The sequence below is a fragment of the Furipterus horrens genome, unplaced genomic scaffold, assembly GCF_987537825.1.
Source record: "Furipterus horrens unplaced genomic scaffold, mFurHor1.1.pri manual_scaffold_11, whole genome shotgun sequence".
Lineage (NCBI taxonomy): Eukaryota > Metazoa > Chordata > Mammalia > Chiroptera > Furipteridae > Furipterus > Furipterus horrens.
Window position 1 is genome coordinate 33,734,369 of NW_028327181.1, and position 16,567 is coordinate 33,750,935.

Sequence of the window (16,567 nt, forward strand, 5' to 3'; positions counted from 1 at the left end):
AGAAACGGAGTTCAAAACAATTGTTATAAAGATGCTCAAGAAACTTAGGGGAAAAATGAATGGAGTTAATGAGAACTTCAACAAAGAGGTAGTAAGCATAAAGAGGACATAAAAAAAGAACCACTCAGAAATGAAGAAAACGGTATCTGAAATGAATATACTAGAAGGAATCAAGAGCAGGTTAGATGAAGCAGAGATAAGATCAGCAATTAGGAAGATAAGGTAGCACAAAATACCCAATAAGAACAAATACAGTAAGAGAATTTTTTTTTAATTGGGTAGTTTAAAAGACCTCTGGGACAACATGAAGCATAACAACATCTGAATCTTAAGGGTACCTGGAGAAGAGAAAGAACAAAAGATTGAGAACTTCATTGGTAAAATAATCACTGAAAAGTTTCCTAACCTGATGAAAGAAAAGAACACACAAGTCCAGGAAAAACATGGAGTTCCAAACAAGATGAAACCCAAGAGGCCCACACCAAGACATAACTAATACGGCAAATGTTGAGGACAGGCAGAATCCTAAAAGCAGCAAGAAAAACACAGTTACCTATAAGGGAGCTTCCCTTAGACTGTGAGCTGATTTCTCAACAAAAAATTTGCAAGCCAAAAGGAATTGTCACAAAGTATTGGAAATGATGAAAAGCAAGGACCCACAATCAAGACTACTCTACCCAGCAAGGCTCACCTTTAAAACTGAAGGAGAAATAAAGAGCTTCCCAGACAAGAAAAAGTTAAAGGAGTTCATTATCGCCAAACCAGCGTCACAAGAAATGTTAAAGAGACTTAGTTAAGAAGAAGAAAGAAAAACAATGAATATAAATATGAATAATAAAATGACAATAAATATGTACCTGTCAACAATCACTTTAAATTTAAATAAATTAAGTGCTTCAATCAAAAAACATAAAGTAGCTGACTGGATAAGAAAACAAGACCCATGTATATGCTTTCTTCATGAGACCCACTTTAGATCGAAAGATAAACACAAGCTGAAATAAATGAATGGAAAAAGTATTTCATACAAATGGAAACTAAAAAATACCTGGGGTAGCAATACTTGTATTTGACAAAACAAACTGTATAACAAAGGACATAGCAGGAGGCATAGAATGTCATTACATAATGATAAATGGATCAATCTCACAAGAGGATATAGTCCTTGTAAACATTTATGCACCCAACATAAGAGTGCCTCAATCTATAAAGCACATATTGATAGACATAACTGGAAAGATCGACAATAATACAGTCATAATACAGGACTTTAATACCCCATTGACATCAGTGGGTGTTCAAGAAAGAAAATCAACAAGGAAAGAGCAGCCTTACGTGACACAGTAGACCAAAAGGATTTAGTTAATATTGTCAGAACATTTCACCCCCAAAAAGGAGAATATATATTCTTTTTAACATTTTCTTTTTTAAAAAGATGTTATTCTCCTTGAAGGGGAAAAAGGCTTTTTCACTGGTACATTTAAAGTTCCCCAACTGCAGGGATGTACCAGTTTTGGACAAGTGCCACTGCAACACAGAATGTGCTCAGAGAACCTGAACTTTTAAACTTTCGCAGGTCTGAAATTTACTGTCGGCCACTGTTGGGTCTGCCTGGTGTTTCAAAAGAATATTGGGCGCTGCAAATAGGAACTGACAGGGTAAACTTATTAAACCTATTAAACCTGAAAAAAAAGAAAGAAAGAAGAAAAGAAAAATTAAACAAATGGGACTACTTAAGACTAAAATGTTTTTGTACAGCAAAGGAAACCATCAACAAAACAAAAATAGAACCTACTGAATGGGAGAAGATGTTCACCAATGATACATTGAATAAGAGGTTAATATCCAAAATCTATAAAGACCCTTATACAAGCCAACACGAAAAAACAAAAAACAAAAAAACAGTTCAATTAAAAAATGGGCAGAGGACCTGAATAGACACTTCTGCAAAGAGGACATATAGATGAACAATAGACACGAAAAGATGCTCAACATCACTACTCATCAAAGAAATGGAAATCAAAACCACAATGAGATGTCACCTTATATCTGTCAGAATGGCCACCATCAGTAAATCCACAAACAAGTGCTGGCGAGGATGTGGAGAAGGGGGAACCCTATTCCCACCTGGTGGTGGGATGCGGGTTGTTGCAGCCACTGTGGAGAACAGTACAGAGGGTCCTCAGAATGTTAAAAATGGAACTGCCTTATCACCCAACAGTTCCACTTATGGGCATATATTCAGAGATACTCAAAACACTAATTCCTAAGAATATAAGAATGCTGATAGTCATTGCAGCATTATTTACAATAACCAAGATACAGAGGCAACACGAGTGCCCTTCAGTAGATGGTGAATAAAGAGGTGGTACATATATATAATGGAATATTACTCAGCCATAACAAGAATGAAATCTTACCATCTGTGACAGCATGGGTGGGCCTGGAGATTATTATGCTGAGTGAAGTAAGTCAGTCAGAGAAAGACACATACCATATGTTTTCACTCATATGTAGAATATGAAGAACAGAATAAATGGACAAACAAAATAGAAACAGACTCCTAGATACAGAGAACAGACCGATGGGTGCCACAGGAGAGCTGGGTTGGGGACTGGGTGAAAAAGGTGAAGGGATTAAGAAGTATAAGTTCGTAGTTACAAAATAGTCATGGGTATGCCAAGTATAACATAGGGAATGTAGATAATATTCAAATACCTATGTACAGTGTTTGTCAACGACTTCACTTACCTCGGGTCCACCATCTCAAGCTCTCTGTCAGTCGACTTGGAGGTCAACCGGAGAATCGCCAGGGCAGCCACAGTTATGGCCAGACTGAACCGGCGAGCGTGGAACAATTCCAGCCTCACTGAGAAAACCAGACTGCGCATCTACCAAGCCTGCGTACTCAGCACTCTCCTCTATGGCAGCGAGACGTGGACCACCTACGCAAGGCACGAAAGGAAACTCAACAGCTTCCACATGAGGTGCCTGCGACGCGTCCTGCATGTCGCCTGGCAGGATAAGGTCCCCAACACCGAGGTGCTGAAGCGAGCCAATATGAGCAGTTTGCATGCAGTTCTTAGCGAGAGACGCCTCAGGTGGCTCGGCCATGTCAAAAGAATGGATGCAGGCCGTATCCCCAAAGACCTCCTCTACGGCGAGCTAGCAGAAGGCAAGAGGATGACAGGGCGCCCAAAACTGCGGTTCAAAGACATCTGCAAAAAGGACATGACACAATGCTCCATCAATCTCAACACATGGGAAGTTCAAGCAGACGACCGCCTAGCCTGGAGGCTCGCGGTCAGGCAAGGTACGTCACGTGCAGAGGCTGCGCGCAACGAGGAGGCGGTCCAGAAAAGATCGAGGCGGAAGCAGCGTCAACAGCAGCAACAACGGCCATCTGCCTTCACCTGTACCAAGTGCGGCAGGGATTGTCACTCCCGAATCGGACTGCACAGCCATTCTCGGCGGTGCAGATAGACTCTCGGGAAGCTACGCCATCGTCTCTCGAGACGGACGGCTGCCGACGACGATGTACAGTGCCAGTTGGGTACAGGAAACACCATGTAAACAACTTCATAAAGTACTGCATATGATTGTCTAGCCACTAAGCTGTACACCTGAAATTAATACAAAATAAAATTGAATCAGTGAAATGCAAATCGAAACCACAATGAGATATCACCTCATATCTATTAAAATGCTTATCATTAAAACCCAAGAGCTATTAAGTATTTTCAAGAATGTGAAGAAAAAGGAACCTTTTTTACAGTATTTTTGGGATTGTGCATTGGTGTCGCCTCTATGGAAAACAGAACAAAGGTTTCTGAAAAAATTAAAAGTAGAGCTATCATATGATCCAGCAATCCCAGCTCTGGGTATCTTTCCAAAGGAAGTGAAAACAGGATCGCAAAGAGATTTATCTGCACATATCACTCATGTGGAACTTACAAAAGCCAAACTCAAGAGAAACAGACAATAGACCGGTGGTTACCAGGGACTGGGGGGAAATGGGGAGATGTTGGGCAAAGGGTACAAACTACCATTACGTACAGCATGTTGATTACAATTAATAGTATATTATGTACTTTAAATTGCTAAGAAAGTACATCTTAAATTTTGTCACACAAAAGTAGAAATGGTAATTCTGTTAACATGGTGGACATGTTAGCTAAGGCTATGGTGATAATCATTTTGCAATATATATGTGCCATACACCCTAACCTTACACAATGTTGTGTCAGTTATAGCCCAATAAAGCTGGAAAAAATGTTAAAAATGAAGCCTGTCCTTATGGGCTATTGTTTGTAAGGCTACTGAAGAGAGGCCTAGGAAATATATGGTGCTGTCAGTAGACAGTGAGATCTAATCTCCACTTTGCTTCCCATTGGCTACATGACCTGCTTATGAACCATCTGGCATGTGAAACTACCGAATGTTCCATTTTCCAACTGGTCACTCTTACACTCTGCACCCATAGCCTTTACTTCCGTACATATTGTACATCCAAATCCCATATCTATAAAGTGGAAGTACTCTACTTCCTTCCTGTCTAGGGAGATGGATAAACAGAATGAGGGAAACTTCAGAAGGGTCTTGAGATGAAATTTAAGAGTAATATCAATTGCTTTGTCTTAGCATTAAAATGTTCTATTGCTTTTGTTTATTTTTCTATTGCAGACCTCACATTCCAGTCAGCAAATTAGTGATTTCAGAATCCTATGACACTTACATCAATAGAAGTTTTCAAGTAACAAAAGAAATCTTAAGTGAATGTAAAAGTAAAGGCAAGTGGTAAAATTGTGGACTCTGTATTTAAATATGTGACCATTTTCCCATCAGGATGTTTAAACTTGCTTTGCCAGGTTTGCTTAATAAATAATATTTCCAGTCTCTCTTGTAGATACTTTTATGTTAAATTTGTAATATTCTCTTGAGTATCTATAATGGTAGGTATTCCATGGAAATACACCAGACTTAGTTCAATATGAAGTAACTTAGATTTTGGCATGACAGCTATTAATCTTGCACTCTGTGAAGGAAGTTTCCTGTTACAATTTTAGAAGCTCTTTAGCATAACATTGTTTTTCACATAATTTATTCAGAGCATGAACACCCACCACAAAAACACCTACACAAACACACACACCGCCACTGTTACCACCAACCAAGAAGTGTTCTATAAGACTCCAGTCTATTTGCTATTGAATTTTGTAAACATTGAACTCCATTGTATATAAAACTGACTATTCACTATAAAATTTTTAGTAAAAAGGCAAGTTACAACATGTATCTTCATAGAGCAAAGCCTGGAATTATATGCACTGAAATGTGAACAGTGGAGACCCCTGGTCAGTAGTACCATGGATAATTCCCACCTTTCAGTTATCACTCACAGAGCCACTCACACTGCTGCCACTTCCCTGATCCTGCTGTGGATACCCAGCGTGTTCTATCAACCAGAAAGTCTCCAGCGCTCACAGGTCTGCATGGCATCATTGAAAACGACCTTAAGAACAGCAGAGAGAACTGTAGGCAAAGAACAGTTTTGTTTCTTAATTGTGGTGGTGTTTACAAAAAGTTATACATATGACAGAATTAAGTAAACCTGGCGAAACATAAATAAGCTATGTGGATTGTAGCACTTGTCCATTTCCTGATTGGCGGGGGCTGGGTAAAGGGTGCATGGGATCTTTCTGGTATGTGTGTATGTGTGTGGCATGCATACTCTGTATATACACCCATACAATACAGGTGTGTATATATAGTATGATATGGCACATATAATATACAATTATGTTGTAAATATATGATACGTAAAGTTGACCCTTGACTAACACAGGGTTAAGAGCACCAACCCCCATGCAGCTGGAAATCCATATATAAATTTTCACTCCCCCAAAAGTTTACTAATAGCTTACTGTTAACTGGAAGCCTTTCCAAACAGTCGAGTAACACATATTTTGTATGTTTTATGTATTATATACTGTATTCTTACAATACAGTAAGCTAGGCAAAAGAAAGTTATTAAGGAAGTCATAAGAAAGAGAAAATGCATTTATAGTACTTCATGAAAAGGTTCGCATATAAGTGGATCTGCACAGTTCAAACTCATGTTGTTCAAGGGCCAACAGTAGTTTTACATATGCATGTGTACTATATTTGTAAACTCCTATGAATCTGTAATTATTTTAAGATTAAAAGTTTTTTGTTAATGACATTAGGCTGCCTTGTCAATACAAAGCATTTTCAGAATATTGTTTGGACAAACTGACTCCTCCTTGAGACTGCTGGCCCCACCCCAGAACACTTGGCTTCCAGCATTCATGAAGTTTACATACGTCTCTGTAGGAACGATCGTCTAAGTCCTTGCTGTTTCCCCCCAGGAAATAACATCTTGATTGTGGCCCATGCCTCTTCCCTCGAAGCATGTACCTGCCAACTTCAGGGCCTGTCACCTCAGAACTCCAAGGACTTTGTACAAATGGTCCGCAAGGTAACCCGTGCTTGCATTGGGGGGCCTGTGGGGCCCCGTCATTTTAGAACTGGTAACGCCTGGCTGATGACTAAGTTCTCTGAAGCATGTTCTCTGGGCTGGGAAGATGCATGCGTTGATTCACACAACCAAGATGCACTGAGTGGTCCTCTGTGTAAGGACTTGATTAGGCCTTGCACAAGTGAAAAAGCCACGTTTGACCTAGTTCTAGTGTCTAAGAGCTAAAATTTAGGAAGTCGCTAAAATTATTAGCAGCTTGTCCAGATTTTCCGGGGTCCTGTGGATTGGATGAGGGGGAGAGGGGCAAAGCGCAGCCTCTGGCAGCTCAGCGGCGAGGCCCTGGGCCGGCCGCTGGAAGCAGTGCTTTCAATGTCAGACTGAAAGGCGAACGGGGAATGGGGCAGCGAGCCAGAAGCCCTGAGGCTGACCCGCACATCTGGGCTCTTCCTGCTCTGTCAGCCAGCTCCCACACACTTCCCTCCAGGCCGAGGTGTTTGTTTCCTCCACGTGCCCCCAGAGACTCTGGTTCCAGCTGGATTGCAATTCTTTTCTCATTTCTTAAAAGCTTATTTATGTGTCTGTCTTTCCCTTTGCTGTGTGAGCTGCTTGAGGTCAGAGACTTGTGTTTTGTTTATAAATGCAGCTCTGGACACACACACACACAAGCTTTTAAATGCCATGAACACTGAAATGAGGAGGGTCAGGGCTTCCACTTTGGATGTTACAGATACACACAGAAAGGAAAGGAAAGGAGAAAGAATGGAAGGAAAGGGAAAGCAAGGGAAGGGAAGGAAGGGAAGCTGGGTAAAACAAACGAACAGCTCTTCAAAAATCGAGTCATCTTTCTTATTGTCTAAGTATAATTTCAGAAACGTTTGAGCTGCACTTTTACCTTGACTAACAATTAGGAAATTAGGAATTAACTAGCAGCACCTTAGCTTTCTATATTGGCCTCTTTTCTCCCACACTTAAGAAGCAAGCTCTAATTGAGCGACTGCACTAGAGGAGCTCACCATTTAATGTATCCTGATGAATCCTCTTGCAATGTAAATACTCTTCCCTCTAACTTATCAGCTTTTCCCATTTCATTTTCTTTATGGGTTTTGAGGGATGCTTGTCTACAAAGCTCCTACTGATTCCTATGAATATTCCTTATTCTCAAGGGCCACCTGAAGATTTTTGTGTCCAGTTAAAAGTTGAAGCATTAAACCTCTGTTTTCTGTTTCTTTACTACTCTTACTGCAGATTCCATACTTGGGCTTTTGTTCCTGTGAAGAATTGGGAGAAACTGGAATATGGCAATTGACAGACCCACCCATCCTTCCTCTTACCCATGGGCCAACAGGGGGCTTCAACTGGAGAGAGACCTTGCTACAAGATTGAACCACACCAATGAAGAAGGAAAAGGGCTTTAGAAAGCCTTTCAAAAAGTGTCTTTTTGTATGTTTAGAACAGTGAAAAAGTCTGCACCCCATTATAAGTGGACAGCTCAGAAAAATTTGCATACTTCCTTTGATGCTTTAAAATTCTTGTGATGAGACTGTGTATAAGAAAAAAACTTGATTCAGGGATAAAATTCATTCTCTCTGGACTCTCACCTAGCTAACAAGGCTTTCAAGGACCGTTGTCCTAAGTCAAGGCACCTATTACAGCCAAGGACGCATCCTTCCTCCCAACTGTGCACAAAGACACTCCCCCACCCCCCGAGTCCTCCCGCAGCAGGTCACCAGCCTGTCCTTTGGAAAGATGCAGGAGGAAGGAGAATGTCCAGAATCCAGCTGGAGCAACACTGAGCTGCCGGTTTGGTGATGGGAGTTTCTCTTTAACCCCATGTTCCAGTCAGGCAAAGCCATGCTGAGGGATTCTCTTCAGGCTCTGCAAAAACATGGTCTGCAGAGAGCTGCTCTCAGGTTACACAGCTCTCAGTGTGACCAGAGCTGCTGGCTTGGCCCCACCCTGAGGCCTCCAGCGTTTGCTCAAATGCTGCCGCGTTTCTCTAGAAGAGCTGCCTCTCTCTGTGAAATGAGGAGACAAAGCACTTTTGGCTACTCAGGAGGAATATAACATAAATGTGTGAAGTATTCGATTGTAGGAGCAAAGAACTTGCAAAATATATAAACTGACTCTGAATTATCTGTGTTGTGACCAAAAGAGCCACAGCACTTCTGAGTCACCGTGGTTGCTTGGCCTTGGCCCTCGAGTTTGGACTGTGGTAACTGGTGAAGGAAGTTAACGTTTTGAAAGGATGTATGTGACATACATTATTTGAGTCAGCTAAAAGCTCATTATTGTGCAATATGGACATCTACAAACCATACCCAAGGGTCAGGTCGTTGTCCTCTTACGTAGAGTACTTGTCCATCATAGCAGGACATCCACAAATGCATCAGTCCTACCAGGGGTGCATAACAAAGTCAGGGAACTAGCTGAAGGGATGACAGTCACGACTGCACTGCCACGTGAGCTGTCATTCTCTGTGCGTTTTTCTATGATAATTTATAATATGTAGGTAGGGCTACCTAAGGAAAGTTGGGAGAAGCACATCTGCACATCCTGTGGTTTCCCTTCACACCTGCTTCCTGAATTTAGAGGGAGTTTAGTTAAAGAAAATAAATGACAAGCCAAAACATTAGTTATCAGTGTCTATTGAATTGTGCGGTGAGCTGAGTGCCAACGGCAGCAGACTGTGGCCGGGTGTGGTGTGTGTAGAGTATGTGCAGAATGAAATCCCAGGCACCTCGAGGAACGTTCCTGTGAAACAGATCACTGTACAGAGTGGCACCGAATAAGCTTCCAAACCCGATGCATAAAGCAAGGTGTATAAAAACAGGTCTGCGTGCCTGTTGGAAACAGGCATGTGATGGTCTCTGAAGAGGGAAAGGATGCTGGACATGTGTGCTCATCTGCATGAGGGTTATAGTCAGGGCTTTTAAAGATCAAAGAAACATGTCAGGAATTTTACATTTTATGAAGCAAATCTTTATTTCTTCTGGCATTGCACAAACACCATCCAGCTTCTGAGTATAGAAGTAACTATGCTGACATCACTGATTAATATAAATGTTTTAACCTTAAAAATGGTGAAATAATATTAAAGGTTTTAAGAGATGCATCACATTACAGTTAATGTAATGTTGATGCCATTCATTCTTTTATCTGTAAGGAAATCAGATTTATAATGTTTATTAGATTCTGCGCAAATTTTCATGGACTTTGAATGCTCAGAAAATGTTTTAGTACATCTCATGCAATTTTCTTGAAAATAGTAGCAGTGTGTTCTGGGCTGTGTCTGTACTGGGCAGAACAGAGTTCAGAATGGATTACCCTCTCCTTCCCTTTGGGTGTCTTCCTCCTGTGATGACCTGATAGGTCAGCGTAGCTGGGCTGCCATCCATTGTCCTTAGTCCAATGCAGACAGTCTTAGGCTACTGTTTACATGAGCAGAAGGAGGCCAAGATCTGAAAATTTTTTCTGAATGATTTAGGTGGAAAACCTTGAGAAAACCAAGAGTTTATTCCTTTGTTTTAATTATCCAGAGTGTTTTTCAAAATGGCCTGAATATTTGAATTCACAGTAATTCTCTTTTTACATTTACCTACTTAAACAACTAAATTTGAAATCCAAGTGAGAAATTCTTTGGAAATCATGTTGAATCAATATGTAGTAAACATGATTTCATACTTACCCAAATATTCTAGGTTGATACTACAACCTGAAGTTCAGGCTGGTTATTTTTTATCTGAGCCTGATGCTTATTAAGAACAAATATTGATTGGAGGAGGTGGGAGGGGGGAGAAGAAAGGAAGGGAAGAAGGAAACGCCAGATAACAAAAACCAAATGCTTTCTTGTAGAGAGGAATTTTTTTTTTAATGTGGGAAGTTATCTGAGACAAACAGATGAAATTAAGGGATTGAATGTGGGATTGAGAATCTGAGCCATTTTGCTGCCTGTACCAGTGTGCCACGTCAGTCCTCTCATACCCCAGGAGTAGTTATCAGTAGGACTTCGGTTTCCATGATTTTAAAATGCCACAACTATTCCTCAGTGGACAAGAACAATCAGCACATTTTCATGCACAAGCTAGAGTTTCGGGTTCCCAGGCTCTTGTGTTCACTGCAGGCGGCGCTAGGGAGCCCTGCTCCACCCGGGCTTGGACTGCGGAGCAGTGTTATCCATGATTCATAGCTTCTGAGCAGCTGATTAAATGGCTATCTGATGGCTGAAAGAGGGAGGTATTCTTCACCCTGTAGAAAGGGCTTCCAGGAGTTTCTACTTTTTATTTGAATTATACTTTAACCAAAGAATTATTTTAAAATAACCTTATATTTGAAAGATGATTTTGCAAAAATAAAAATAAAAATAAAAAATAATATTTTCTGGAGTGAGTCAGTTTGGTAAATCACTGTTGTTAATTACTTGCACTTTAGGCTGATGTGGTCATTTTCCCGTCAGTGGTATGTGGAATGCATAGCGATGGCTTTCCAGTTATGTTCAGCATTGCCAAAATGTATCTATCCTTTCTACTTAACTAGCTGTGTTGGTATTAAACAAAGCCTCATGTCAGTCACCTTGTGTTAGTGGGAACTAACTGAAGAACTACAGTGAGAGAGCTTCCGATTTCATTGCCTTTGGGAAAGGCGTCCCTGTGTAGTAAAAAGGGAGGCAGGCATTTCTTTGCAACCTGGGCACTCGGCCACCCAGGGTTGAATTTGAAAGCAGTGCTGAAATGTTCTTTTGAATTTAAGTAATCTGTGTGTTAGAATGCAGATGAACCTCCTTTAACTTTCGCAGACACAACTCATGTGTGTGCATGAATTTCTCAGATAATGAGGCACAGGTTTATTTGCATTTAAAGTGGAGTCCTGCACAGGTGTGGGAACAGCTGCTGCTGCCCTGCCTAGAGGTCCAGAACTCACCTACTAGGGGAAAGGGGCTGTTACCCCATTTAGGTTAATGTTCACTTTACAGAGCTGAAGGGGGGATGTCTCCTTAGGTGATGGCAGATGCTTTTCATCTCTAAAGGACTAAAATGAGATTTGCTTCTCTTTAATACTTCAACATTGAATTTTCCTAGAAAACTAGCAACTACAAAAATTCACGGGAGGGAAACAATAGCCTCTGTAATACAGAGGAAATAACTTGATTTTTAAACACATATTATGTTCAGTGCATGTAGGTTTAAAATTAAAGTGGTGAGTAGCCAAGCAATATACAAGTAGTTCTTACAAATGGTTTACATGGTACCACTTAGCTGCCATTACTCCCACAGAAACTGAAGTTGCGCAGCTGTTGATTATTCTTGGACTCTGTACAGGACACGTCCGGGAAACGCACTGGTTCTTCCTCTGATTGCCACTCAAGAGGAGAACAGCATCCAAAGCGTTCTGGTAATGCACAGGCCATGCTAAACCTTCTGTTCTTGGAGGTATATTGGTTTCTTTCTCCTTTATAGGGCGATAGTATCCTTTTACCTGTTATCTGGGTGTATTTATTTGAAGAAGGAGGTCTGTGTAAATGAGAAACCACACCTGTCTGTCATCAAGTTACTTGTAACTATACCTGTGGCACCTACACTCTCCTGGCTGCGAGCTCTTCCAGAGGCGGTTGTGGACCCCTTGTGATTAGTCCATTCCACCCCAGGAGCATCCCCATCCATGTGGCTGGTGGATGATTTAATAAAGAGAAACTCCTCAGTCAATCCAGAGCAATCGCACACTAAATTCTGAGTGGTCTCTACTTTCACAATGGTTGCAGGCATTGCTGTGGTCATTATCACGCCAATGTCCACTAAGCGCAATTCCTCCCCAAAGGCCAGAGGGATCCTCGCTGAGGACGAAGTGGGAGGGTGCTCTGGCAGTGCTGTAGCCCCATCCCTTCTGGCCAGGCAGACATCCCCCTCGTCACCCGGGGTGGACAGCAAGCTCCCAAGCCTCCCCCACCCTGTGCGAGCTTTCATGCCCCATCCACCCACCGTGAGGCCACAGAGGAAAGATCTGAGTGGGAGGAAAGCAGAATGCAGCTCAAACTAGGCCCCACCCTTCTGAAATCCTGCCCTGCTGTTTGGACATCCACGTAACTTATTACAGTATGTTGTTACAATTGTTCTATTTCACCATTAGTTATTGCTGTTCATCTCTTACACAGACCCCATCTTTAAAGTAGTATATGTTAACTGAATAGATTTTCAATAAACTATGTATGAAAACTGATGCCCAGGAAATGATTGCGGGTTTTCATGAAAACAGCCAGCTCCTACCCTGGTAGGTTAACTTCCTAAAGAAAGTTAACAGTTAATGCTCACGCCGATGAAAGGCTGAGCTGGGTTTAGCCTTGTGGCTGGTTCTCAGTTGTTCTCTGCTTGACAGATTCCCAGATGCATTTTGCTCTTCTCCAATGTATGTAAAGACCGCCTGCAAACATCCAGGGAAAATGAATCCGTGTGCTTTGGATGTGTTTAGGCTAAAATCAGCAACAACAAAATTATTTTTAAGTTGAGGACTGGAAAAGGCTTCCTTCTGAAGAAAGATAATACAAAATATTTCATTTTGCCAGAAATCAACATGTACCCCTGCCCCTGCAAGATGGCTTGCTCCTGGCCATGGAAAGATACTGAGGTTTATTTAGCTAACTGGTTGCCAGCGTGCTGATGAGGCAACACAGAAGATCTGTGTATCCCTGAAGAAGTCAGGTAACAGTTCCAGAGAGGCCAGACGAAGTCGGGCTGGGATCCTGGCTCAGCTGCTCACGGAATTCCTTAAACTCATTTCAGTTGCATAATGGGCATACAATGGTTTTTTACAGCATGTTTTTTGGTGACTGTCAAATGGGACAATGAACATAAAATTCCTAATAGTACATGCTAATAAATAAGAGCCTTTGCTAAGGCCAAGATAAAAATTACACATACAGCCATTTTCTTGTCTATGGGGAATATCAAGGACAAGGAATGAAAATGGCCTCATTCATTTAATATTACTTTACTATTCTCCCCATGAGTTAGCTTCTGTAGTAAAAGTGGCTGGGCTGGTTGAATTCTGTGGTTTGTCAATGAGGCTGCCTTAATGATTTGCCACCTTCCCTTTGTATAACTTCATAGTCTTAACATATTCTCATTTTGTTCTTATCACAATTTTACAAGGTTAGGAGATCAACCCTCATTATCATCTCATTGTATGAAACTAAGATACCGAGGTTGTGGGCTCATTCATTATTCTGGTACATAACAACTAGGAATGAGCAGCCAGAGAGGAAATAAAGGCAGGGCCCTCACCATTACAGTGTAACAAAGAACTTAACAGAGGAGGCTAGAAGCAAAGGAAGACATGTCTCACCGTTGACCCAGCAGTCCTGAGCCTAATAAGGCTGCCAGGCGTGCTGAACAACACAAGTAAACAATGATAGTGCAGGAGGTGGGGAGCCCTTGAAAGTCTGTGTGTATCATCTCCACTGGCTGGGAAAGGAAAACCTTGAGACTGTGTATTCACCCCAAGGCCTAGAAGGGGAGGGGATTACAGTGCCCAAAGAAAAACCCCTAAAACAACGTTGGTTAACTGCCTGCCTCCTGTCACATATGCAAAATGAACAAATAGAGTCCAGAGCAAGATAAGGATTTGGGCTAACAGACCCCCACACATACCTAAGTTTGGGTAGTAACGTCTCCCCAGGAAAGCTGGCACCACCCTTACCTGTCAGTCAATATGTAAACTTCTTCACCACTATTCCACCAACTATATAAGTCTTAAGAACAAAAGACTTATTCTTTTGGTTCTCTCTTGCGACACAGTGGGTCCCTGGCCATGTGGCCTCTGGCCACCCTGCTTTTGCCACCTTTGCTTTTGCTCTTCCACTGGAACTTAGCACTAATAAACTTTGCTGGCATGCTCATAGGCTTGCTGATTTGTAATTCTTTACTGCGTGGGCAAGAACAGAGTTTCTGGGAGTTTCTCCTGTGACACTAATTGGTGTCATGACTCGGACAGAGACTCGTATCTCAGCCTTTGTCCCCAGCCATCTGGAACTCAGTGAATAAGATCTCTCACTTTTGGGGTAAGGGAGATGCTGCACTGTGGTGGTGGGACGTTCAGATATGCTAGGCCTGTGTTTGGAGGTAGAAACAATGAAATTTGGAATGAGTGCTCAGGTTCTGCCTGGGCTCCAAAAACAAAAAAGGCACTTCCTGCCTCCACCCAGGTTCTCAGGTGTCCCTGTGTGAGTGGAGGCCTCACGGAGGTATCTGGGGTCAATCCCTAAGATGTGCAGGGGCCCCATAGGGAACTCCCATCACCTACCATATGGTTTCCTTAGCCTTTTCTGCCTCTAAACCTGGTCAAAAGAAAAGTCAGTTTAGATCATCGGCCTGCTGTAAGCTTGCAGCATCTCTCTCCCAGGCGTCTTCTTGCATCTCTCTCCCCCCGGTGGTTTCTTGCAGCATCTCTCTTCTCTAACACTTCAATTTGCATCCAAATACCCCTTTCAGGAACTGCAATATTACATTTTTCAGTTGAACATCTTGGTCTCTCCCTCTCAAGAAATTGCCACACCCCGTAGGCCCAGATCCAGCATTAAAATCACAAGGGTGCTGACTTCAAAGAATGGCACCTGTGAGAGAGTAAGCTGGGACCTGGACTGGTACAGAACGCTAGCTTTCCCACCAGCCGCAAGGAAAAATCCATGCAACAGGAGGCACACTCTCCCATGCCTGTGGCACATTCCCCAGCTAGGTTTAGATCTTGAGAGAAGAAAGCAAGAATTTAGCATTAGTGGAAGTGCTGGCTCTTCCAGGTTCTTTTCTCCTAATTATGCCTTTTCTTCACTGAAATTTGCTTCACTCATAAGTTTCCCCCATTTTTCATTTCATAACATACTCCTTAGGTAAAATGTTTGGCTGTCTAATCAGGCTTAAGTTTTAAAGGACTTATTATGCTTGTTTTGGAATGTTGTGTGTGTAAGTCGCAGAAGCATTATGTATGTTGCAGAAGGATTACAAATGTTGCAGGAAGTTTGAGTAAGTTGTAAATGGTCTGTGCAACTTGAAGAAGAACCTTGTGTAGGGGGAAGGAACAGAAAAATAATGAATTAAGAAAGGGAAGGAGAAAGAAAGAATTAAGAAAGTGAAGGATTGGGAAGAAGAAGAGTAAGAAGGAATAAAGGAAAGAGATATATTATGGGAAGGACATTGGAGTGGGTAACTCAAGAAGGGAAATGAAAGTGGAAAAGAAATAAGAAGAAAAAATGAGCATATAAATCTTTGAAACACTGTAAATTCTATACCTAGGAGCTACGAGGTCCTGGGAACAAAAAGGTAGTTCATTCATAATATTCTCCATAGGCCAAATGTTTGGCAAGCTCATCAGTCTTAAGTTTTAAGGTACCTATTATGTTATTTTAGAATGTTGTATCTTGAAGAAGGAAAAGTGGCATATAAGTCTTTGAAACACTGTAAATTCTAGGCCTAGGAGCTACGAGGTCCTGAGAACAATAGGGTAATTAACTTGCTGCTCGAACTCATTACCGCTTTCAGAAACAGCAGGGTGCCTACCTTTCAACACAGAGGAAAAAGAGGTGACACTTTAAAACTCAGGCCATTTCTCAACCTCAGCTTGAAGCCTGAGCCTGATACTGAAAGCTGTTACTTTCTCCCCCACTACTATTCTGAGCAGAGCAGAAGAGGGGAGGGAAGGCCATTCTAAGGGCAGAACAAACTGCTTGCTAGCTCCCAGGGAATAGCTGCCACTGTTTAACCCCTCAACACCCACTATTTTTTTTGCTGCCAGAAGGATGCAGGACAGATTATTCTCTCCCACTGCTACGCTGTAGATAAAGAACAACAACAACAAAAGGATCTATTAGAATTTATGCCAATAAATTAGCTAGTCATCATACCAAGGGAAATTACAATCCCAGATCAGGACCCTAATTAAATCTATTGAACCAGGACAAATGAAGAACAAAAGGAGAAGAATAAAATCAGGGGGCAATTAATTAAGGCTTTACAAAAGTACAAACATCAACCCCAAGTCTACTAAGGGCCGAACATTTACCCACTAAGTAACCGATAGAGATAGCCA

General features: G+C 41.8%; 1 protein-coding gene across 1 annotated transcript in view; it reads left to right on the forward strand.

Moving 5' to 3' along the window:
* The window catches only part of UBASH3B (ubiquitin associated and SH3 domain containing B), a 150,362-nt gene extending 142,450 nt beyond the window's left edge, over positions 1–7,912 (forward strand). The window contains exons 12-14 of the mRNA XM_090291850.1: positions 4,684–4,790; positions 6,390–6,499; positions 7,745–7,912. Coding sequence (XP_090147976.1) covers positions 4,684–4,790; positions 6,390–6,499; positions 7,745–7,882 — 355 coding nt within the window. The 3' untranslated portion in view covers positions 7,883–7,912. The remainder of the gene's footprint in view (positions 1–4,683; positions 4,791–6,389; positions 6,500–7,744) is intronic.
* Positions 7,913–16,567: the final 8,655 nt, after the last annotated feature.